At 42.5% G+C, this 20271-nt stretch overlaps 1 protein-coding gene across 4 annotated transcripts in view; it reads right to left on the bottom strand.

Annotated features, from left to right (window-relative positions):
- SDK1 (sidekick cell adhesion molecule 1) overlaps nucleotides 1-20271 on the bottom strand; it is a 388639-nt gene that overhangs the window by 152900 nt on the left and 215468 nt on the right. For all 4 annotated transcript variants that reach the window (XM_033074164.2, XM_033074168.2, XM_033074167.2 and 1 more), the window contains one exon: nucleotides 881-992. In XM_033074164.2, coding sequence (XP_032930055.1) covers nucleotides 881-992 — 112 coding nt within the window. The remainder of the gene's footprint in view (nucleotides 1-880; nucleotides 993-20271) is intronic.

Here is a 20271-nt window from a genome sequence, read left to right as displayed (position 1 = left end):
TATTTATACACATGAGGAATTTAATATTACATATTATAAAACTTCTTTAAGTCTTCCTCTATCCCCAAAACACACTGTTAGAAAGTAAATGCATGTATAACTTCTACACATCAAGGACTACAGACTACTCATGTGGCAATATGCAAGTACAGCTAATTGATACAGCAATAGAACTTAAGTGCTAATAATTTGATTTCTCCAAGCAAAAGGAGTAAATACTGCTATGGGAATCAGCTGCATGGGAAGTGCTTTCATTACAACTCAATTACCAAAACAATATTAATCATATCAAGAACATCTCTGCCCTCAGAGGGGAAAGTAAATCAGTTGGTCTTATCACCCAAGGACTTCAACTATTCACTTCTACTGCAATTCAATGCTATTCTAGGCCAACTAGATGGAAACATAGGAGGAATGCTGTGAATTCTGTATTACAGTGCATTATGAACAGCTGAGCAATAATCACTGCAAAATGAGAGTGCCTGAAAAAATGACTTCATAGGAGATCCTCACTAAATTTATTTACTAGGAAGCATCAACTGTTCAACAGTATCACCTCTGCTTTGGTAGGCAACCGCTGAAATACTATTAACCCTCACCATAATTTTTTTTTCCTTAAGATAATATCTGCTGCTTGAACAGCACTTCTTTTCCTTTCCATGTGAGGAGCAGGTGGGGAAGCACCCCTGCCTGTACCCTCATGTGGCCAGAAAAAAATCAAAAGGTTTAACTCAGAAAAGTTGGACAAACAAGATCACTCATAAGGGTGCTTGGTAGAGCGAGCGCCCTGCTTCAATCTCCAAATTAACAACAATAAAGAAATGAAAATACCACCCTGGAGAGGCCAGAGTGAGAGGAGAGCTGTGCAGGTGTTCCTTACCTGGCGCTGGCCACGCACTCCAGGGTGGCCTGGCTGCTCCCTGACACCACGCTGGTGTTGTGCGGGCGGATGACCACGGCAGGCGCCGCGATGTCCGGGGGGCTGGGGGCACCTGCAGGGCACAGACACACCTGGTGAGCCCCAGGGACAGGGCACAGACACACCTGGTGAGCCCCAGGGACAGGGCACAGACACACCTGGTGAGCCCCAGGGCACAGACACACCTGGTGAGCCCCAGGGACAGCCAGGGTACAGACAGACCTGGTGAGCCCCAGGGACAGGGCACAGACACACCTGGTGAGCCCCAGGGACAGGCACAGACACACCTGGTGAGCCCCAGGGACAGGCACAGACACACCTGGTGAGCCCCAGGGACAGGCACAGACACACTTGGTGAGCCCCAGGACAACCAGGGCACAGACACACCTGGCGAGCCCCAGGGCACAGCCAGGGCACAGACACACCTGGTGAGCCCCAGGGACAGGGCACAGACACACCTGGCGAGCCCCAGGGCACAGCCAGGGCACAGACACACCTGGTGAGCCCCAGGGACAGGGCACAGACACACCTGGTGAGCTCCAGGGACAGCCAGGGCACAGACACACCTGGTGAGCCCCAGGGACAGGGCACAGACACACCTGGTGAGCCCCAGGGCACAGACACACCTGGTGAGCCCAGGGACAGGGCACAGACACACCTGGTGAGCCCCAGGGCACAGACACACCTGGTGAGCCCCAGGGACAGGGCACAGACACACCTGGTGAGCCCCAGGGACAGGGCACAGACACACCCGGTGAGCCCCAGGGGCACAGACACACCTGGTGAGCTCCAGGGACAGCAGGGCTGGGACAGTGAGGATGCCAGTCTCAGGTTTGCACCTCCAGCACTCTGCTCTGTTCCTACAAACCCAACACTAAAACCCCACAACTCCCCAGACTGCCCTCCACCCTGGAATATTCTCACAGACAGAGCAAATAAATTAAGCATCCTAAAGGTTTTCTATTGTTGAGCACTTTTATTTTTATCAAACACTTGCTGACTTATATTTTTAAGACCTTTTCATGTTTTGTTTAATCTTACCCCTTCCACACCATTTCAAAAGAGACTGCCAATACTCATGTTGGTTCTTTAAAAAGATTTTACACACTGGGGAACAAATATAAAATTAACAAAGCAGCATATCACAGCAACTTCAATCCCCTTTTCTTATCAGGAAAGTAAATAACCCAAATCTGTTACTCTTTTGTGAGGCTTCATACTGTAAATAATTTAGCTTATGCAACAGTCAGCAGACACTTAAAAAATGGTAAAAAGGCAGCTTGTAAATTTTCTCAGTATGCATTTAGTAAGTGAATTAAAATACCCATGTATTCATAGGTACTTTGCTTCAAGCAACTCATTTGGGAAAGAAAAATTAGCTATTTTTTAGCTTGAATAACAGAGTAATACAATTTTCAAAGATATGGAAACCAATAAACAAATTACAGGGGAAAGTAATGAAAATAAAACTAAACTGATGGAAAAGCAAGCCAGTTCATCAAATGTTTTCTGCACAGGGGGCTAGTCCATGCCCATTAAGCAGCATGGGAAATTGGGAAATGCAAGGCATGGACCCTAAAATTTAAAGTAATTCCCAAAAGAACAGAAAATGGTCAGAAGATTTTTTTGCTTAGATCATACCCAGCATGCCAAAAACCATTTGAGAACGGATTTCACTTGTTGGATGGACAAAGGCTTTGGTCATGGGGCTCAGAAAGTTCACAAGGTTAGCAGATTACTCAGTGACAAATCTTTTTACCTTTGGATGTTTTTCTAATTGACAGCAGTTAGTGTAGTACAGGAGAGGGAAGCTTGGAGCATCATTTTAAAATTTAAAGAATACCACCCACACTTCTGAATAAATTCAAGCATTCAAGAATACTTAAAGTGTAAGCAGATATTTATTTCTTCCCCTAAATATGCTCTGTCAACTTGACACAGCATCTCTATGAGCCACACACAGGATCTCAAAACACAAGCTGTTAGTGGTTTTACATTCCTGGAAATACAATGCCATCAGGTAGCAAATCAATTTTCTAAGATTTCCATGCTGGTCTCATGGGTGTTCATGGCAGAAATTCTCCAGATAGTAATTAAAAAAAAAAAAGAAAAAGAAAACTAAAACTAACCAACCAACCAACCAACCAAAAAAACTCAGAAAATAAGAGCTGATCAGATTAGAAGCTTGTTAGTGATGAGAAGAAATAACCTCAGCATCACTGCTCCCCACCACTTCTGCCCAAGATGAAGGTTTACAACAGTGAATGCTGAAAGATCAACAAACCAGTGACTAATTTGGCAGTAATAGTTTCTTATCTCCATCTGGAAGAGAGGAAAACCATTTGTTTGAATTATCAGCTCCCCACTAAACCCAGCAAAGAGGAGAAGTCAGCTTTGATGTGACCCCCATCACCTCACACGAGGTGCCCTGTGTGTACCCAGCAGATAAGAAAGGAAATAAAAGTGCACATTCCCCATCCTGCAACCAGGAAAAGGCAGAGATTTCTTTGTGACTCTAACAAAAATCTAAACAAAGCACGTGTTTGTTGTTATTTTGTACCATCCCTGAAACAAATTTATTAAAAGCAGGCTCCTGCTAAAGGTTGGGAGTGTACTGATAATGACATAGGACAGAGGGCTCATCAAAATGGCCACAACTTGGATTCCCAGGAATACATCTAAAAAGGTCAGCTCTAGACATAACAAGTATATACAGAAAACAACAAAATTTCCAAGTATTACCTATACAGTATGGAGGCAGCATGAATATTCCTATTTTATATTCAAAGGTAGCTCAAATTTCCCTTTGCAGCACTAAGAAACCCCTTCCAATACTCACTCTGGCCTCAATCTTGCCAAACCAAGCTCCACAGGGACATTGCCAGGGCTCCCTTTGCAGAGGGCAGTTTGCAGCTTTGTTTCAGGCTAATTGAAACAGCTAAGGAGGATCTGAGTTTTGCTTTAGAGTAAAAATCTCAATAGGGCTGTAACTTGGGCTCTGTGCCTTTCAGAACTTCACCCAGATCCACAGGTTGGATTAGAGTAGCCAAGATCCTAATGGAGATAAGCAACACTGGGATTTTGTTTGGATGATGGGATGTGGCAAATCAGCTTCCCATCAGCCTGGGGAAGGCAGAGAGTTACTGCAAACAATCAGATAATGAACAACTACCCAGACTTCCCAAGCTTCTCATCCTGCCTGTCAATACAGCCACTCCATCCTTCTCCTGCCTCCACATGCACCACACAGATGTGATTTTACTTGACTGATGCTACACAAAAATCCAATGCAGAATGTCATTGTTAGCAAACAGACATTTTCTTTTAAAATCCTTTGTCGAAAACAATTGGATTTTTCTCCTTTTCACTGTTACTTTTTTTTTACTTCATCAGACTTTTTGTTGCCTGAGCTTTCTAGCACTTTGCTGTTTCTGGTTTTTCATCACCTCTTTCTTTTCCTCCTCCCCTCCCTCAGCTTCTCTGCATTCACCTCTGGCCATTTTCCCCCCTTTTCCATCCCATGGTCCCCTAAAGAAGTTTCTCACTATTTCAGAACTGCTCAATTTCTGATGTATCCCTTAATTTAATGGTTGAACTTCAGCTTCTCTGAAGGAAATATTAAATACACTGAAATGGGGAAGTAACACAAATGCACATGGGAACAGAGCTACAGTGAGAGGAATCCACTAAAAGGGAGCCACCACTCCAAGCTATATTCTACATTTTTGGAAAGAAAAGGTCTTCTTCCCCTTCCATCTGCTTTCTGAACCCTCCTCTCAGCTAAGAAAGCAAAGCAACATTAGGGGAAAATCCTGACCCCAGAACTGCAGCCAGGGGAAGCCTCACTGTCAGACTTAACCAGTCTGCAGAGAAAGGCTGAGTGACACTGAAAAACACTTAAGGGATGTGCTCTTAATCTGATTTTAGCCCTTTATAGATGACTGGACAGAAGGACTGCCACAGGCAAGAGTCCCAATCCAGCAAGGACTGTTCTTCAAAAGAGAGTTCACACTGCTTTATTTTCCTTTCTATCCATTTTAGCCACTGCACTCCCAGCATTTCCAATCTCCCCTTTGCTTCTAAACTTTCTCATTTATCACTGTCTGAGCCATTACCAGGACCTACAAGGGCCCAGAACCTGCAGGGCCCTCAGGACTGACCCCAAACAGATTTTGAATCAGGACTGTGGGGACACCAAGGACTTGGACTTGGTGGGATTTGGGTTTGTCCTCCAACCCTCCAGTGCTTGCCATCCCCAGCTGCTCATGAAACAGCTGAACTGCTGCCACTTGCAGCCCAAGATATTAAGGTAAATTGCCATTGATACTGAGTTTTCCATATTAAACTTTTGTTTGTTTGGGTTTTTTTAAGAGACAGAAAAAGAGAAAAAAAAAATGAGACAGAAGAAAATGGAAAGGGATGAACTGGGTTTTTTTTCCCATCTCTTTGAACATAAATTCTCCTCCAGACTGTGGAATTCAGGAATCTGGCAATCCCCCACAAAGCAAAGATAAATTGAGAGAAGAAGAAAGAGCGAACAACTTTTGCATGGTCTATTTGTTTTTATCACCTGTGGCTGTGAATGGCTGCACATCACTGAGCCTGCTGAACTTCCCCCTCCCTCCTCCTGCCTGATCAGGAATGAAACCCACCCAAGGCCTCTCTAACACTGATTTCTTTTTTTAGTACTGATGAGCTGTAGAATTTTAATCTGCTATTTAAATACAATAATTATGTACACTGCCTATCATCTCTGGAAAGACAGTATTTTTATCTCTCTACATATATTGACATGTAAGGTACAGGAAATTTTAAATATTGTAATTTACAGTTTATAAAGATCACAGACTTTATCAAAGCCACCTCAGGAGCTTAATTTTCCCAATAGAACTGAAATCTCACCCAGGCCAGATGACTAGAGACACAATAGGTTCTTTCCCCTTCAGAAATGCATAAACATTAAGTTCTTCCCCAGATTTTACATTATGACATGCAAAGTTTATCTATGTCTGTATTTGCAGTGCAGAATATTAAGTGTATTACTTCAATGGATGCTCAAATTAATGTGACAGAGATATGAGGTAAGCCAGCCTCAACAGAAACTGAGAGAAACTGTTTATCTCCTGAAGAGAAGGAATAGCTCTAGTTCAGACTTGAGCACAATGATAAGGTTTATTTTTGAGGTTTTCTTATAGGTCCCAGCTCTCTGAAGGAGTTTCACCCAAACAAGGTGACCAAGAGCAGGAGGAGGGGGAGGATTGTCCAAATAATCAAAAGCCTGGCTGCACCTCATCCCTACCCTTACTGTAAATTACTGAAATTACTGCTCCATATCCAGCTTGCAGTGAAGAAGGGATCCCACAGGAATCAGTACCCAAAAATAAATTTATTTATTCTTAGCGTGAGATTTGTCTATGTGTGAAAAACTCTTCACAGAAGAGATCACCAGTACCCTACCCTCAAGCTAATAGAGAAATTGATTACTCAAACAGAACTTGGAAACCATTTAGTAGTTATCCTGGGAGAAAAATATTAGAAGACTTTCACCCTAAACTTCCCACAGACTTCCAGGCTTGCACAGGATGCAGAAATGCCTTGGTAATTACTATGCAGGACACATGCAAAGCTTCATTTTATCAAATTATGGACACCTCAATTAGAAAAAAAGCAGGATAGGAGATAAGAGTCCAAAATAAATAGCAAAAAATATTCAGTGTAGTACAACATGATGGCATCAGGGACTTGCAATCTCTGCCTGGGACACAGAATGTGAGAAAAGAGGAGAAATGACAATCACAGGGTTGCTTCAGAGGGAGAGAAAAAACAACCTTACAAATACAAAGTACCTAATGGAACAAACTCCCTGTTGCCAGGTACAGATTGCAGATGGTTTGAATTATGAACCCAGAGTGGATTAATGCCCCTTTCCCTCTCCAGTACAAGACACACAACAGGAATTGGATCCTGATCAATAATAGATTAATTTCCCTTCCCCTTCAGAGCAAAAGATGCACAACAGGAATTGGAGCCTGATCAACAGAAAAGCAAATGCTGACAACCACCTGCAGGCACTAGAGAGAAACAAAATGCAAATAATGAAAAGAAAGTGTGTTCTCAATCATAAACCTCTGTCCCAAACCATGTCTGCTGGTTCCCTGCTTATTAGAGTGATTACTGAGAGCTGATACAATAAAAGAGCATTAAGATAATCAAAGTTACTCTTTCAGTTTCCCTCTTTGACTCTAGCAAGGACTATTTATTTTCAAGAAAAGGGAAATGCCATGCTGCTGTCACTGCACAGGTCTCTGCTCAGATTTCTAGACATAAAGAAAAATAACAGAGACTTTCCCGTGAGGCTTCTTGGTCACATTTGTTTAGTTTGATGAAGAACATAAAAACTCCAGATGGGGCTTTTTTTGAGCCAGCATGACATAGTTATAAAATAATTAGCAAAGTAATGGTGAAGAGTTGGTGTATCAAAGAATGGTGACTTTTCACTACCCAAAAATGTCTTCAGACTTTTCAGAAATATAAGTATTAACATAATTTACTTAACTTTTGAGAACTCAGACTGCAGACCTAAAAAAGTAAGTAAGACGCAACATAAAAACCTAATTCTGTGGATCAAATTTCTAGGGAAGAAACAGCCTAGTTGTTTGAATTAATCACAGCAAGTGAATTTTTATATATCCAGCCCTCGTCTTGAACCAGACATCAGACATCACAACATATGAATAAAACACCAGATATGAAACAGATTTACCAAACACAAGCAAAATAAGAGAATGATCTAGGTTGGTTGTATTTATTGACTCATTACACTCTTGTCACTGTGACTAAGCTTTGTCCAAATCACAACAAACACAGGATGCATTTCCATTGCAAGGAAAATTTTAAAAAAGAAAAAATTAAAGAAAAATGAAAAAAGGGGTGGATAAAATAATACAACTCAGAACAATATAGAGCAAGTAGATCCCAAGTTAAATACCCAGAGTTTGAAGAGGGATATGGTAAAGGAACAATTAGAAAATATTTCATCAGCACCTGTTGAGGAAGCCTTGCAATAAATTAGTTTTGCCTGAATTGCCCATGACATAAAGGCTGAAAACCTCCACTCCTTGTTTTTCCATCCACCCCTCCTGGGCCTGTGGAATTGTCTGAATATGTCATAATGACACTTCTGATGCACTGATCCTCAAAAGCCAAAGTCACCCACAGAAATTAACCCATACAAGGGGTGATTTTGCCAATCCAGATCCTTTTTTGGTTGGAAAGCTTCCTAAAGCTTTTCTGTTCGACCTGCTACAAACACTCCTAATTTCCAGCTTAAATGGCCACTCCATTAGTTCTTCTGCCACAGTTGTCCTTTACAGTTTGAAGAGCTGCTCTGTCTCCCTCTGAGATGTTTACACCCTAAAGCAATTACAGAAAACAACCCTATTCTTTCACAGTCCTCATTTTACTTAGTGAAGTGAGCAAAACTTTTCTTGCCTGGAAGGATTCAGTGAAAAACACACAAAAGATGAGGAGCAAGGGTAAAAATCCAAGCCAGCATTGCTCTATAAATGCCTCCAAATGTTTAAACAAATAATGGCCACCTTTTAAAACAGCTTTTTTCCCCCTTTGTAAGGGTTTTCACACAGACTGCAAGTGCTGTTAGTTTTAGCCCTAGGGGAAGATTAATGGAGAACTCAGCTCTAGCCACAAGACGATTTATACCCCTTTGTGTGTAGATAGTCCTGTAAAGAGGAGATTTATATATTTTATTGGATAAAACTGAGTCTAAAACACAGGTTGAAAAGGTCTAAAACCTTATAGAGAGTTCTTAGGTCTATTCCTGGGCACAATGAGAGGCTGGGACCTAAATACAGTTGATTTAAAGATGGAAAATGTATTTCTGTAACCAACAAAGTGCCCCAGCAGAGGCAGCAAGGCCAGGACGGGCACAGTCTCTCCAGCCTGCCTTTCACCAGTTTTGCTCTGAAGACAGGGATGGGAGATGTGGCTTTCTTCTTGATTTTCCTCTCTTTCTACAGACCATTAAGTGCAGGTGACCTAGCAACTGCTGTTTGGGGGGTGAATTCCTCTTTTTTCTACTTCCTGAGGCCTACAGACCCACTTTGTATTACAAGACTACTTCAGAAATAGATTTCTAGCATTGTCCCATGTAGTTTTAAGGAAATTAAACCACTGCTTAGTTACACAGCTCCCTGTGAATCAGCAGCTAAATTCAAAAGCAGACCAAATTTCTGCTCAAACACTCTGAAATTCCCTTCTCACAACTCCCCGTGCAGAAAGAGCAATTTGGAAGTTCAGTGTCTGTCACTGACCTGACCTTCCCCCATGCACAGTGAGGGGCTTCTTTCTGCCTGGAAACGTATCATCCACACCATCATTAGAGCTTTTAACATGAAAAAATATATAGCCTCAAGCTATTCCAGCTAAAGAACACTCAGGTGGCTTTTCAATTCACCACATCACTTTAATACCAGCTAAATAAGTGGATAGAGTGTGTAATCTTATTCAACAGCAGTTAAAAGGGGGAAAAATATCCATGGTCTGGCAGTGGAATCTATTAGCCTCAGAGTCATCTTCAAAGGGATGCAGGAGGCAAAAAGGCAGAGCAGCTGCACTGCAGCCAGGGCCCAGAGCCTTTGGCTGCCATGGAATCACAGCCCCAGAATGGTTTGGGTGGGGAGAAGCTTTAAAGCCACCCCCTGCCATGGCAGGGACACCTTCCACCATCCCAGGCTGCTCCAAGCCCTGTCCAAGCTGGCCTGGGCACTGCCAGGGATGGGGCAGCTGCTCTGGGAATCTGTGCCCACCCTCCCAGGGAAGGATTCCTCCCCAATATTCCATCTGTCCCTGCCCTCTGCAGTTCAGAGCCATTCCCCTTGTCCTGGCACCCCAGCCCTCCTGGAGCCCTTCTAGGCACTGGAAGATGCTCCAATGTCTCCCCAGAGTCTCCTCCAGGCTGAACAACCTCAAATCTCTCCCAAAACACGGCAATGTTTAAGAAGACTTAAAAATAACTCATTAGTGGGAATTACTTTTAAGAGGCTGTATATTTTTACGATGTACTTTAGTGCATTGCATGAGAAGCATCCTTTTAACCATAAACAGACCCTCATTTGGCAGGAGGAAACAGGTTTGAGGGGCCTGGCAGGGGCTGCAGGGGTTTCTGCAGCACAAGGCAAGACTCATTTTCTCCTTAGCACAAAACCCAAAATTTTAAAGCCTTCCAATCTTGGTGGTTCACACACCTGGATATTTATCATTTGCTTTCTTAATAATGGGAAATTTAATTTAATAAATCACACATCACTAGCGGGTTAAATAAACCAAAACTGTCACTTAATAATTGTGTCCAGAAATGCAAATTCAGTGGTGAGATGAGCTGAGAGGAGAAATGAAGGAGGAAAGCTGGGCTGGGGACGTGGCTGTGTCACAGGGATCACAGAGCTGCTGCCATTTCAGGGGCTGCAATCCTCACCAGCAGATCCTGCTTTAATGTCAAGCAGCAGCAAAGAGAGAGAAATGGGAGATAATAAAATGCTGCCTTCTATTTACAAATATGTCTTTGCATATGGCTTCATGTTGGTTTATTTTATAAATGCATTTCTTAACTCCTTACTTTGGCACAAATTAAATCACACAACTGACAGACTACTTTTGCTTTTTCTTACTTGTAAGAAGTTTTAACTCTTCCTCTTAGAAATGAAAGGGTGGTAACAACTAAAGAAGAAAATCTCATCTATCCTTCACTGAACTTAAATAAAGAAAAGCATCTGCAGCGACTTTGGGGGGAAATTCTTTAAGAAATACTTTCAACAATTTATTTTATGACAACAATAATGGAAGCACTATTTTCAGAGGGAAGATTTTAGATTAAATACGCTCTGTAGAGCATAAAGCAGATACGTTCAATTGATCACATGTGACTTCCCAAGATCTATTTCTCTGTAGCAGTGTTTTTAAATGAACCTGATACTGTGGGGCATTACATGGGAAGCAGAGACTGGCATACACAGACTGATCACAGAACCCCAGAATGGTTTGGGTTGGAAGGGACCTTAAAGATCATCCAGTTCAGGGGCACCTTCCACTGTCCCAGGGTGCTCCAACCCGACCCAGCCTGGCCTTGGACACTTCCAGGGATCCAGGGTTTCTCTGGGAATCTGTGCCAGGTCCTCCCCAACCTCACAGGGAAGAGTTTCCTCCTAACTTCCTATATAATCTAAATCTCTCCTCTTTTTGTTTAAGAGTTCCATAGTTTATCTGCCCCTCACAATGAAGGGAGGGGATTTTGTGTCACAGATATTTGGGGCATGTGTCCAGGCCACCACCTGAGCCCCATTCCCATATTCTCAAAAAACACTCAACCAAAGCCATGCAAGTCCATTTTTGAGGTGGTGGATAAGCAAAACGTGTGTCAAAACTTCCTCCAGAAAATCCACTCTAACAACTGAGATTAAAACTTGCCACATATAAATGTAATTTGAACTTTAAAAGAAATAAAGCATCCTACCAAATTTAACAGCCTGTCCTCAGGTCCCAGCTACCACAGGCTGGGCACAATCACAAAGGATTAAAGGAGAGCAGTTCTGCAGGGAGGATAACACTGAAATAAACAGGCACTCTTGGTTTGCCTTGTTAAACTTAACTCTTCAAACCCACATGCACTCACTGAGCAGCATTTTCAGCTCAAGGTCAACTCTTAGTGCATTCTGTTTTTATATCTTTATACACACACATACACACATCTGAGAAACATGTTTTGGGATCCAGATTGCTACCTTGCTCCCAAAGGTCTGCTATTTCCAAGTCTTTACATAAAGAGAACAGATCAGAAAAACAAGAAGATAACCCACAGCCTTCTTCCAGCAGCTAACTCAACCAAACATATAGAATGACTTGTCAAAATAATATTTTGAGAAATAGGTTATCAGGGGCCTCAGGTCCACTCCATATGGTCTAAAGTTCTCCATCCCCCTGACCATATCATGCTACTTCTCCACTGTCTTCTATAAAAGGAGACAATTCTTAATAAAACTAGAGTTGTTCAGGTCACAGACATTCAGAAACAAAATTTCATTTCTAATATTTAGAGTACTGTAAAATAAAATTTTAAAAACCAGGACAACACCATGCATGCAGTAGAGCTCAGAATCCAAAGAAATGTTTTTTTCTAACAAAAGAAAGAATTTTGTTTCCCCTTTCTAGTACAGATTTTTTTTTTTTTTTCTAAATAAAGTGCATTTTCCCCTTTGCAGTCTTTGTGATTATCAATCTTTGGTTATTTTATATTATAAGGTTGCCTCAGACCTCAGCAGGGAGAAAAATACACATTGCTGCATTTCCTCTGTCACAAGAACAAAACAACTCTGAAAGCAAAGACTGTTCCAAAAGACTAAACAATAACCCAGCTAAAGAAAGTCTACAAACTTATCCATTCAAAAATAATTCCACATATGGATAAGCATTTAATTTTCTGAAGAGAGAATAAACCAGCCTCTCTCTTTTCTGGGATGTGGAATGGGGTTTTGGACCTGCCTATTTATACCCAGTACATAAATGCTGCTCAGAAAATGCTGCAAGTCCTGTAAAAAGCAATCTAAAGGAAAGTTATTACTCCAGGCTCTTTGTTGGCATTTCTGCAGTCTGGGGAGTGTTCAAACAAACATTGTTAAAAACAAACTGTTGGTTGTACCTTGCTTGGCCTGTACAAATGCTCTTTGCATTAATGTTTTTAGGATCTCCTATTGCTGTGCCCTGCCAAGAGTTGAAGAGTGTGATGTCTTCTCAATCTTGCATTGACCTCCTGCCCTCTCAGATGAGGGCTGGTCACAGTTTTGGCTGTGTGGATGGTAAACAGCCTCCCCTGAATATGACAGGGACTCACTGCTGTGATAAAAAGCATAAGCTTATTTCCACAGGGTGCTCTTGACTCCCAGCTCATGTAAAACTTCGCATTTCATGCTGCTTCTTATTTGAAATTTTCATCATTATAATATGACACTCGGATGTCACAACAGAATTACAGTTAATAAGGAAAATTAGGGGGAATAAATGAAAGATAAAGTGGCACATTAGAAAATGCACCATTGTCTGAGATGTGAATTTCTATATTTCTGAGGTACAAGTAACATTTATTTCATTTTGTTTTAAAAAAGAACCAATTCACCCCCAGGTTTAGAAACACTCTAAACACTCTTTGTCACTTGTCCTTGGGTTGTCAGTTTGAAATAAATTGGCAACGTGTCATTAGGCAGAACACAACCGCATTGTTTCGACTTAATTAACCCATTTTATTCAGATTTGCCCCAAAAATAACCCTTAACAATATGATTCTGCTCTCCAGATGGTGATGGGCTGTGTCAGAGCAGAACCATCAGCTGTCAGAGCAGCTAAACCAGAAACCAAACATTGCAGGGTCCACTTGAAACCCAAAACCTGTCGCTCGCTTCCTCTCCTACACTCATCTCCTCAAAGTGCTTACAGAGAACGAGGAAGGATGAATCACTTAAACACACCCATAAAATGCATCTAGAGGACATTGAAATTCCCCCAAGCAGGTAAAACAAAGCTGCCAGGAAGGCAGGCTGAAGAGCTGGCTGCATCCTGGGTGGGGATGCCCAAACACCTCCAGCACCAACCTGGCGGTGCCACCTCCTGCTCGGTGACTTCCCTCCAGCTTTTTGGCTCTGGGATTAGCTGTGAAAACTCTGCATGCACACTCACCTTCAGTGGGAGGAAACACTGAATGAATAAAGCATGTGCAGTGTCAAAAGCTGGTGCTGGCCTCTCTGCAGGATGCTGCCAGCACCCTACGGAGTGTCACGAACTGCTTCATCTCCCTGCCCTCCTTCCTTTCAAAAAATGTTATTATAGATAAGAGATTAATGTGTGACAGACCATTTGGCTATTCAGGAGCAAAAGAATTTTGCAGCATAGACTGAATTTAAGACAATAAAATGTGTTACCCACTGAACCACGAAATCTCTGAGAAGACTCAGAAATAGAAGCAGCTTTTTGAAATAAACCATAATCTCTCTGTCCTGTTCCCAAAGTCTGCAACTTCAAACAAAAAACCCCTGAAAAACACAAAGCCTGGTGATATATAAAAATAAAAGTACAGATGAAGCATTTTTGACATTTCTCTATCACTCTTAAAAATAGTAATAATCTTGAGCTATTGAAGTTGCTGAAAGAAAATAAAAATCAATGTGTTTTCACTTAGCACTTCTGAAAAAGAAAAGGATCACTTGGTATTTCAGCAAAATGCTTTAATGCCACTCCGTAACAGAGCCCACTATAAGGTGCAAATAAAGCTCTTCTCACTCAAGCATCCACTGCCCCCCAGAATTAGGGGCTGGGAAGGGAACTGGGGCAGGGAGCAGCTCCCAGGGTGAGGAGGGCAGAGCAGTCCTGGTGCCAGGGTTCATAACCTGGGGGTTCTGGGAACAGCTGCCCCACGTCCCCCACACAGGGCAGACACTTCAGACACATCCCCATAGCATTTCATACATTGAATAAAGGCATTTATTTCCCAAAACATGGAAACTGCACTGGGTTTCTGCTTTCCATGCTTCCCACTCAGCCCTGATGCAGCAAGCAGTGATGCACCAATCTCAGGTGGGCTTTTATTGTTGATTAGGGAGGGGCAGTTTGATTTGCTTTTTAATTTTTATTTAAAATAACATGCATGGAAAACATTACAAGCCTCAACTCCAATGTGCACCCAAAGGTCTGAAAATGTGGGTTTTTTAGTGTTTCTCTGCATTTCCCAATTTCTGACTGGTCACAAATTTTAGGTGTGCAACCATAGGCAGGACCAAATTTCTGAGAGACATTGAGAAGCTTTTGCAAATCATTGTTATCTGCTCACTTTGAAAGTGGTAAATGGTTGGACTTTCCCCTCAAAACAGGCAGGGTGGACATAAAATTGTGTATTTTATAGTGAATCACAAATACAACTCATAATAATTAATAGCAATAGCCAATGTAAAGGACAAGAAAAAATAGCATGCTGCAAATGAATGTTTCTTTTTTCATACAGGAGAACCACAGTCACAAAAAATGCTTTTAAAGAAATGTTTTAAACTGCTAACAATTTTTTCTGTTGTTTCTGGTTCCTCTCAATGCATACAAATGCATAAAATGCAAAACCCAGCAAAGAGGGAAAGTGGAAAATTTTAAAAAGCTGATTTATTTCTGTATAAATCCTTTACTCCGACCATTAAAAAGTACAACTTATTACCACTGGAAAGCAGGAGTAGAAAGTGCTCTTGAAAAATAATAACTGCTCCTCCTAGCACACCAGAGACCTCTAGAGAAGATGGAAGAACCATTATCTCCATTTTATGTGTGGTGAAAATGAGGTGAGGACAAACATTACCGAAATGAGGCTGCACCAGGTGCATCTGACCTGTTTATTACAACCTTTTAACACATTAGGCTACACTCAAATACAAGATGGAAAGATTTTTTTTTTTCCTTTCCAGTCTTCAACTGGAAGAAGATCCAATCCATGGGGATCTCACAGGCTCTGAAGCTGTCCCCCTTCTCACAGTCCCTTTTCAGGCCAGTTCTCAGTTGGAAAATTCCTTAATGGGATGTGGTATTCTAAATTTAATTCTGCTGCTGGATAGTTATTTACAGTATCTTTGGTCAACAGCAGAGGGGGAAAAGCAGAGTGTTCTCCCAGGTTGTACTTCAGGCAGTTTGCATTTCTCAGTTATTGTCTCAGGCTGCAGGCAGACCCTGGCCCATGTCAGCACACCAATTTAACTGAGCTTGAGCTGGTACAGAGCATTAGAATGGATGCCTAAACCCCAGATCAAAACATGCTAAGGCCATTCAGACAGCAGGTTCCACCCCAGTGTGAAAAACCTGCTTTTCTGCCCCTCCATCTCCACAGTCATGTTCTGCCTTATCTTTCTTCTGTCCTTCTTCAGAGATCAAATGCACACATCCAACAAATTAGAAAGTTAAAAAGGCCAAGATGAAAACCTGACTGAAGCATTGCAGGGGATGGGTTCAGTGGATGTGAAGTGTCAGAGAGGACCCTCCACCTTCCTGGGAACCAGCCAGGAAAGAGCCAGGGCAGGGGATGCTCCTCTCAACCCCCTGAGCTGAGTCCTTCCAAAATTCAAACCAACAGCACCTCTTTGCCTTCCCAATCTCCTCTGGATGCAAACATGGTCAGTTCTACACACTGAATCAACTCCTGGCTGCTCTTTAAGCTGTGGGAGGGTGGATTTAGGTTATAAATTGCAAAGAAATTATTCCCTGTGAGGGTGGTGAGGCTGTGGCACAGGGTGCCCAGAGAAGCTGTGGCTGTCCCATCCCTGGAAGTGTCCCAGGGGCTTGGAGCAGCCTGGGATGGTGGAAGGACCTGGGATAGTGGAAGGACCTGGGATGGTGGAAGGACCTGGGATGGTGGAAGGACCTGGATAGTGGAAGGATCTGGGATGGTAGAAGGACCTGGGATGGTGGAAGGTGTCCCTGCCCATGGCAGGGGGGTGGGACTGGGTGATCTCTAAGGTCCCAACCCAAAGAGTGAGAAGGGATTGAGAAATCTCACCCCAGCCCTTCACCCAGGGCAGAGCAGCTGCACCTTAACCCCAGCCCTGTTCCTGCCAAGGGTGCTGGGCTGTGCTCACAGCCAGCCCTGCCCTGCCCCTGCCCATGACTGGCACACTCCTCCTTCAGACAGTGTGGCACTATGGCCCTTTGTGGGGTGACCAGAATTGTTAATTTAAGCTGATTTTGTCCATCATTGTGACTGATGTCACAGCAGAACAGAGCAGTTTAAGGAGAAGCTGGGTACAGCTGCTCATCTTTGAGTGCATGAGCACATGGGGTACAACAGGGCAGGGCTGTCCCCTCCTCTGGGAAGTCTTCAGAACATTAATTAAATTTTTGTATTAGCACAAATACAAAAATAAAAATGGTTTCTGAACTTAGGATGAGTTTGCTTTGCCCTGATCACTTGATTGCCACAACCAAAAGTTGGAAGTGGGACAGGAGTACTGAGAGAGCCTAAATGACAGAAATCATCCTATTTCTGTGAGGATGTTAAGGGATATTTGAGAAGGGATATGACTTCCTCTTTAGGAAGAATGAAAACAAAATTGAATTTTCCCCCTTAACCTTTATGAATCACAGTTTCCCATTTGTCTGTGGTGACAGATTCCTGTATTTTTCCCAGAGGGAAACACAATTTTCCTTGAGTAAGGGGAAGCAAAAGAGAACACAAGTCAAAATATTTTGGTTATTTCAGTTCTTTCAAGGGACACTTTCTAAGGAAGGAACTTGATGAATTCATCCTTACAGCTGCCCTTCCCTTGTACCTGCAGGGTGGGATGAATTCCTCAGGCCACCAGGAGGAAAAGGGGAACATTAATACATTACTAGTTAGTACATCACTCTTTGACATCACTTTAAAGACTCGATTCACTAATAAAACAAAAAAAAGCTTTTCCTTCTAATGGAGGAACATTGGACAGCTCAAGGATGAGGTTTTGTATTAAACCAAGGAGTATTGAAAATTGAAATTGAAAATTAGAGTAAGAAATACCCCAAATGCTGAGGATGCAATAGAATGAGCTGCTAAGTTCTGTAAAATCTCCTCCACTTCACAAACACCCTTGGTTTGAGGGGAGAAACCTGTTTAAAAGACACACTATTAACTTCCTAACTTTTATAATGAAGGTTATAATCCTCAACCCTTCCTGTTACATTACAGGAAAGGCATCCAAAGATGAAAGGGAACGTTCACCAAAGCACAAATATCTGTTACCATTATTTGATGATCAGCTTCAGGTTAAACCTGTCTGCCTTGAGACTGGAGATTAATAGTGATAGCTTCTTTTAATGACTGTAGAAATGCCACAGTGCCTGCCAATAACAACTTGAGCAATGAACAGGTTGCTATAGAATGTATTGTTTATGCACCACTGACTGCAATCTCTATACAGAAAATTTAATAGACCCTTTTTTCCCTCTCAGCAAGCTTATGTGGTTGGGGATTTAGAACTGCATTATTCCTTATGACCTGACTTATTTATCGTGTCAATCACAGTAATGATGTGTCAAAATTATCACAGTTCTGAAGCTTTCCCTTTATCATCATTTTGAGAGTGTTCTTTCTCAGCATTATAAGTACATATGACAGAAGAGACATCAGAGGCATAGATTTCATGCATGGCTCTAACAAAATCACAGGGTTAAACAGCTACTTTGAGAGCCAAAGCACCACGGAATAACTTCTTCCATTTTTCTAATTCAGTTCTTGTAATAGCAGCCAGACACGGCTGCAGCTGCAATTAAGGAGAAAAGATGGGGAATAAAACAGCACAGAGTCAATTGCCAAAGGTCAAATTAAGATGCTGGGATTTGCAGGTCCTGACCCTCATAACACCATGTAGTTGGCCTTCTGATACCACCAGTCAGATTTAAAATTACAACTTTAGCAATTACTGTGAGTGAAGCAGCAGACAAGCAGGTTATGTGTTGGTGAGGATGCCCTTCCCTGCCTGAGGAGAAATCTTCCTCAAGGACTGCTGCTAGGGAAGGCAGGATAATGCAGCTGGAGGGGTTCAGCCCTTGCTGGAGCAGAAGTTTCAGACAAGAGTGTGAGCAAGGTCAGGGCCAGGCTGATGAAGGTGACTGTCTCAGTGGCACAGGTGCCACATCCCTCAGAGCAGCTTTCCCCACAAAAGCCAGGCTATCGACTCGGAGAAATTAAAGGATGAGAAATAGTTAACAACAGGAGTTCTGTCAGAGGTACAACATATATTCCTTTGGTTCAATTTTCTAAAGCCTGAGGTCTGAAAGAGATGGAAGCCTCTCTGAAAGGGTCTGGACAGCATTCTAAATTTCATGTACCATAAGTTTCTCTCAGTCACACAAGATTAATTCACCATTTATTCTGGAGGCTAGCAAGAACTCGGGGAGCAGGTAGTGTGTGCTGCCCTGAAGGAGCGAGACAGCAAAGCCCTGCTCCCTCTGGGGCTTGTAACTGGGGCTGAAACCATTTTTAAATGTAGTTACAGTCAAGAAGAGTTTTAACAAGTTTGAATGCACACCTAACATTGTTACATCCTGAAATATGGATTCTCTAAGCAGTGGCCTGTGTTGCAGCATAATTTTTGCTACAACAGCTGTCTGGAATGATCCTGAAAACCAAGCTAACACCAGACAGGTTGAAAAATACCTGTCAAGTCCAGTTCTGGCAGCATCACCATGACGCCTGTTTGAAGTGTCCAGGCTGTGGATCAGCAAAACCACGCAGCTTAATAAAGCTTAATAAAACAGAAACAGCTTGTTCTGGGCAAACTCTGATGGAGGTACAGGATGTTTGCTGCTGAATTACCAGGGTGAGCATGTCTCAGGGGACCCCAGAATCAATAAAAGAGACATGACGTGGCCCTTCAGTGGGTAGAGTTGAGACAGACAGGTCCACAAAATGAACTGACACCAGCCAGCAAGAACTGCTTAGTTAGGAGAAGGAAAGTTGTGGAGAAGAAAAGTGTAGGAGTTGGGAGGAGATTTCAGTTAAGCATAAACTTAATGCTATTTCAAAACCAATTAAAAATAAGCAGCTCTGAAGTCTAATCTATTCCTGCTCCTCCTGGATCCCCTTTAGCACTGGAAGGGGCTCCAAGATCTCTCTGGCTCCTTCTCCTCTCCAGGCTGAGCACCCCCAGCTCTCTCATCCTATTTCCAGAGCAGAGGGGCTCCAGCCCTTGGAGCATCTCCTTGTCCCCCCATTTAGTGCTCCAGCTGTTTGCAGCTGGATGGAGCACCACAAAACCAGTGCAATGAGGGGGTCACATCCAGCTCTGCCCTTCCCAGCCCTGCCCAAGCCACACTCTGGAAAAACTGAGGGATGCTCCTGGTGCCTGTGCTCTGTCTACAGGGACATCACACCAAAGGGAGGTTTCTTATTGCTGCTGTGTCCCTGATAAATAAGTTATATTTCTTAGGAATTTCTAGATAAAACATCTTCTCCCTGACAGTGGACAACAAAAGTGTGCAAGTATTTAATGGAAGACAATATACATGAAATTCACTACACCAAGAAAGTTTGATGTCTTCCTTAATGCCATACTGAGGTTGAACTGGGTTTCGTGGTGATTCAAACAATATAAACCCACTTCAAAAAAGTGATAACATCATCTTGAGTGACTTAAATTTACAAAAGTGAAGAAATTAGCCAGTCCCATTGTACGGATCATTTCTCAACGTTCCATTTAGCTTTTAATTACCCAACAGACTGTAATGGCTGCTCTGGAGCTATTACACTCCATTGTGTCAATTTGGCTGCTACAAATGCACAGCACAAA

Source organism: Catharus ustulatus, chromosome 16, assembly GCF_009819885.2.
Source record: "Catharus ustulatus isolate bCatUst1 chromosome 16, bCatUst1.pri.v2, whole genome shotgun sequence".
Taxonomy (NCBI): domain Eukaryota; kingdom Metazoa; phylum Chordata; class Aves; order Passeriformes; family Turdidae; genus Catharus; species Catharus ustulatus.
This window is presented reverse-complemented; position numbering and strand designations above follow the sequence as displayed.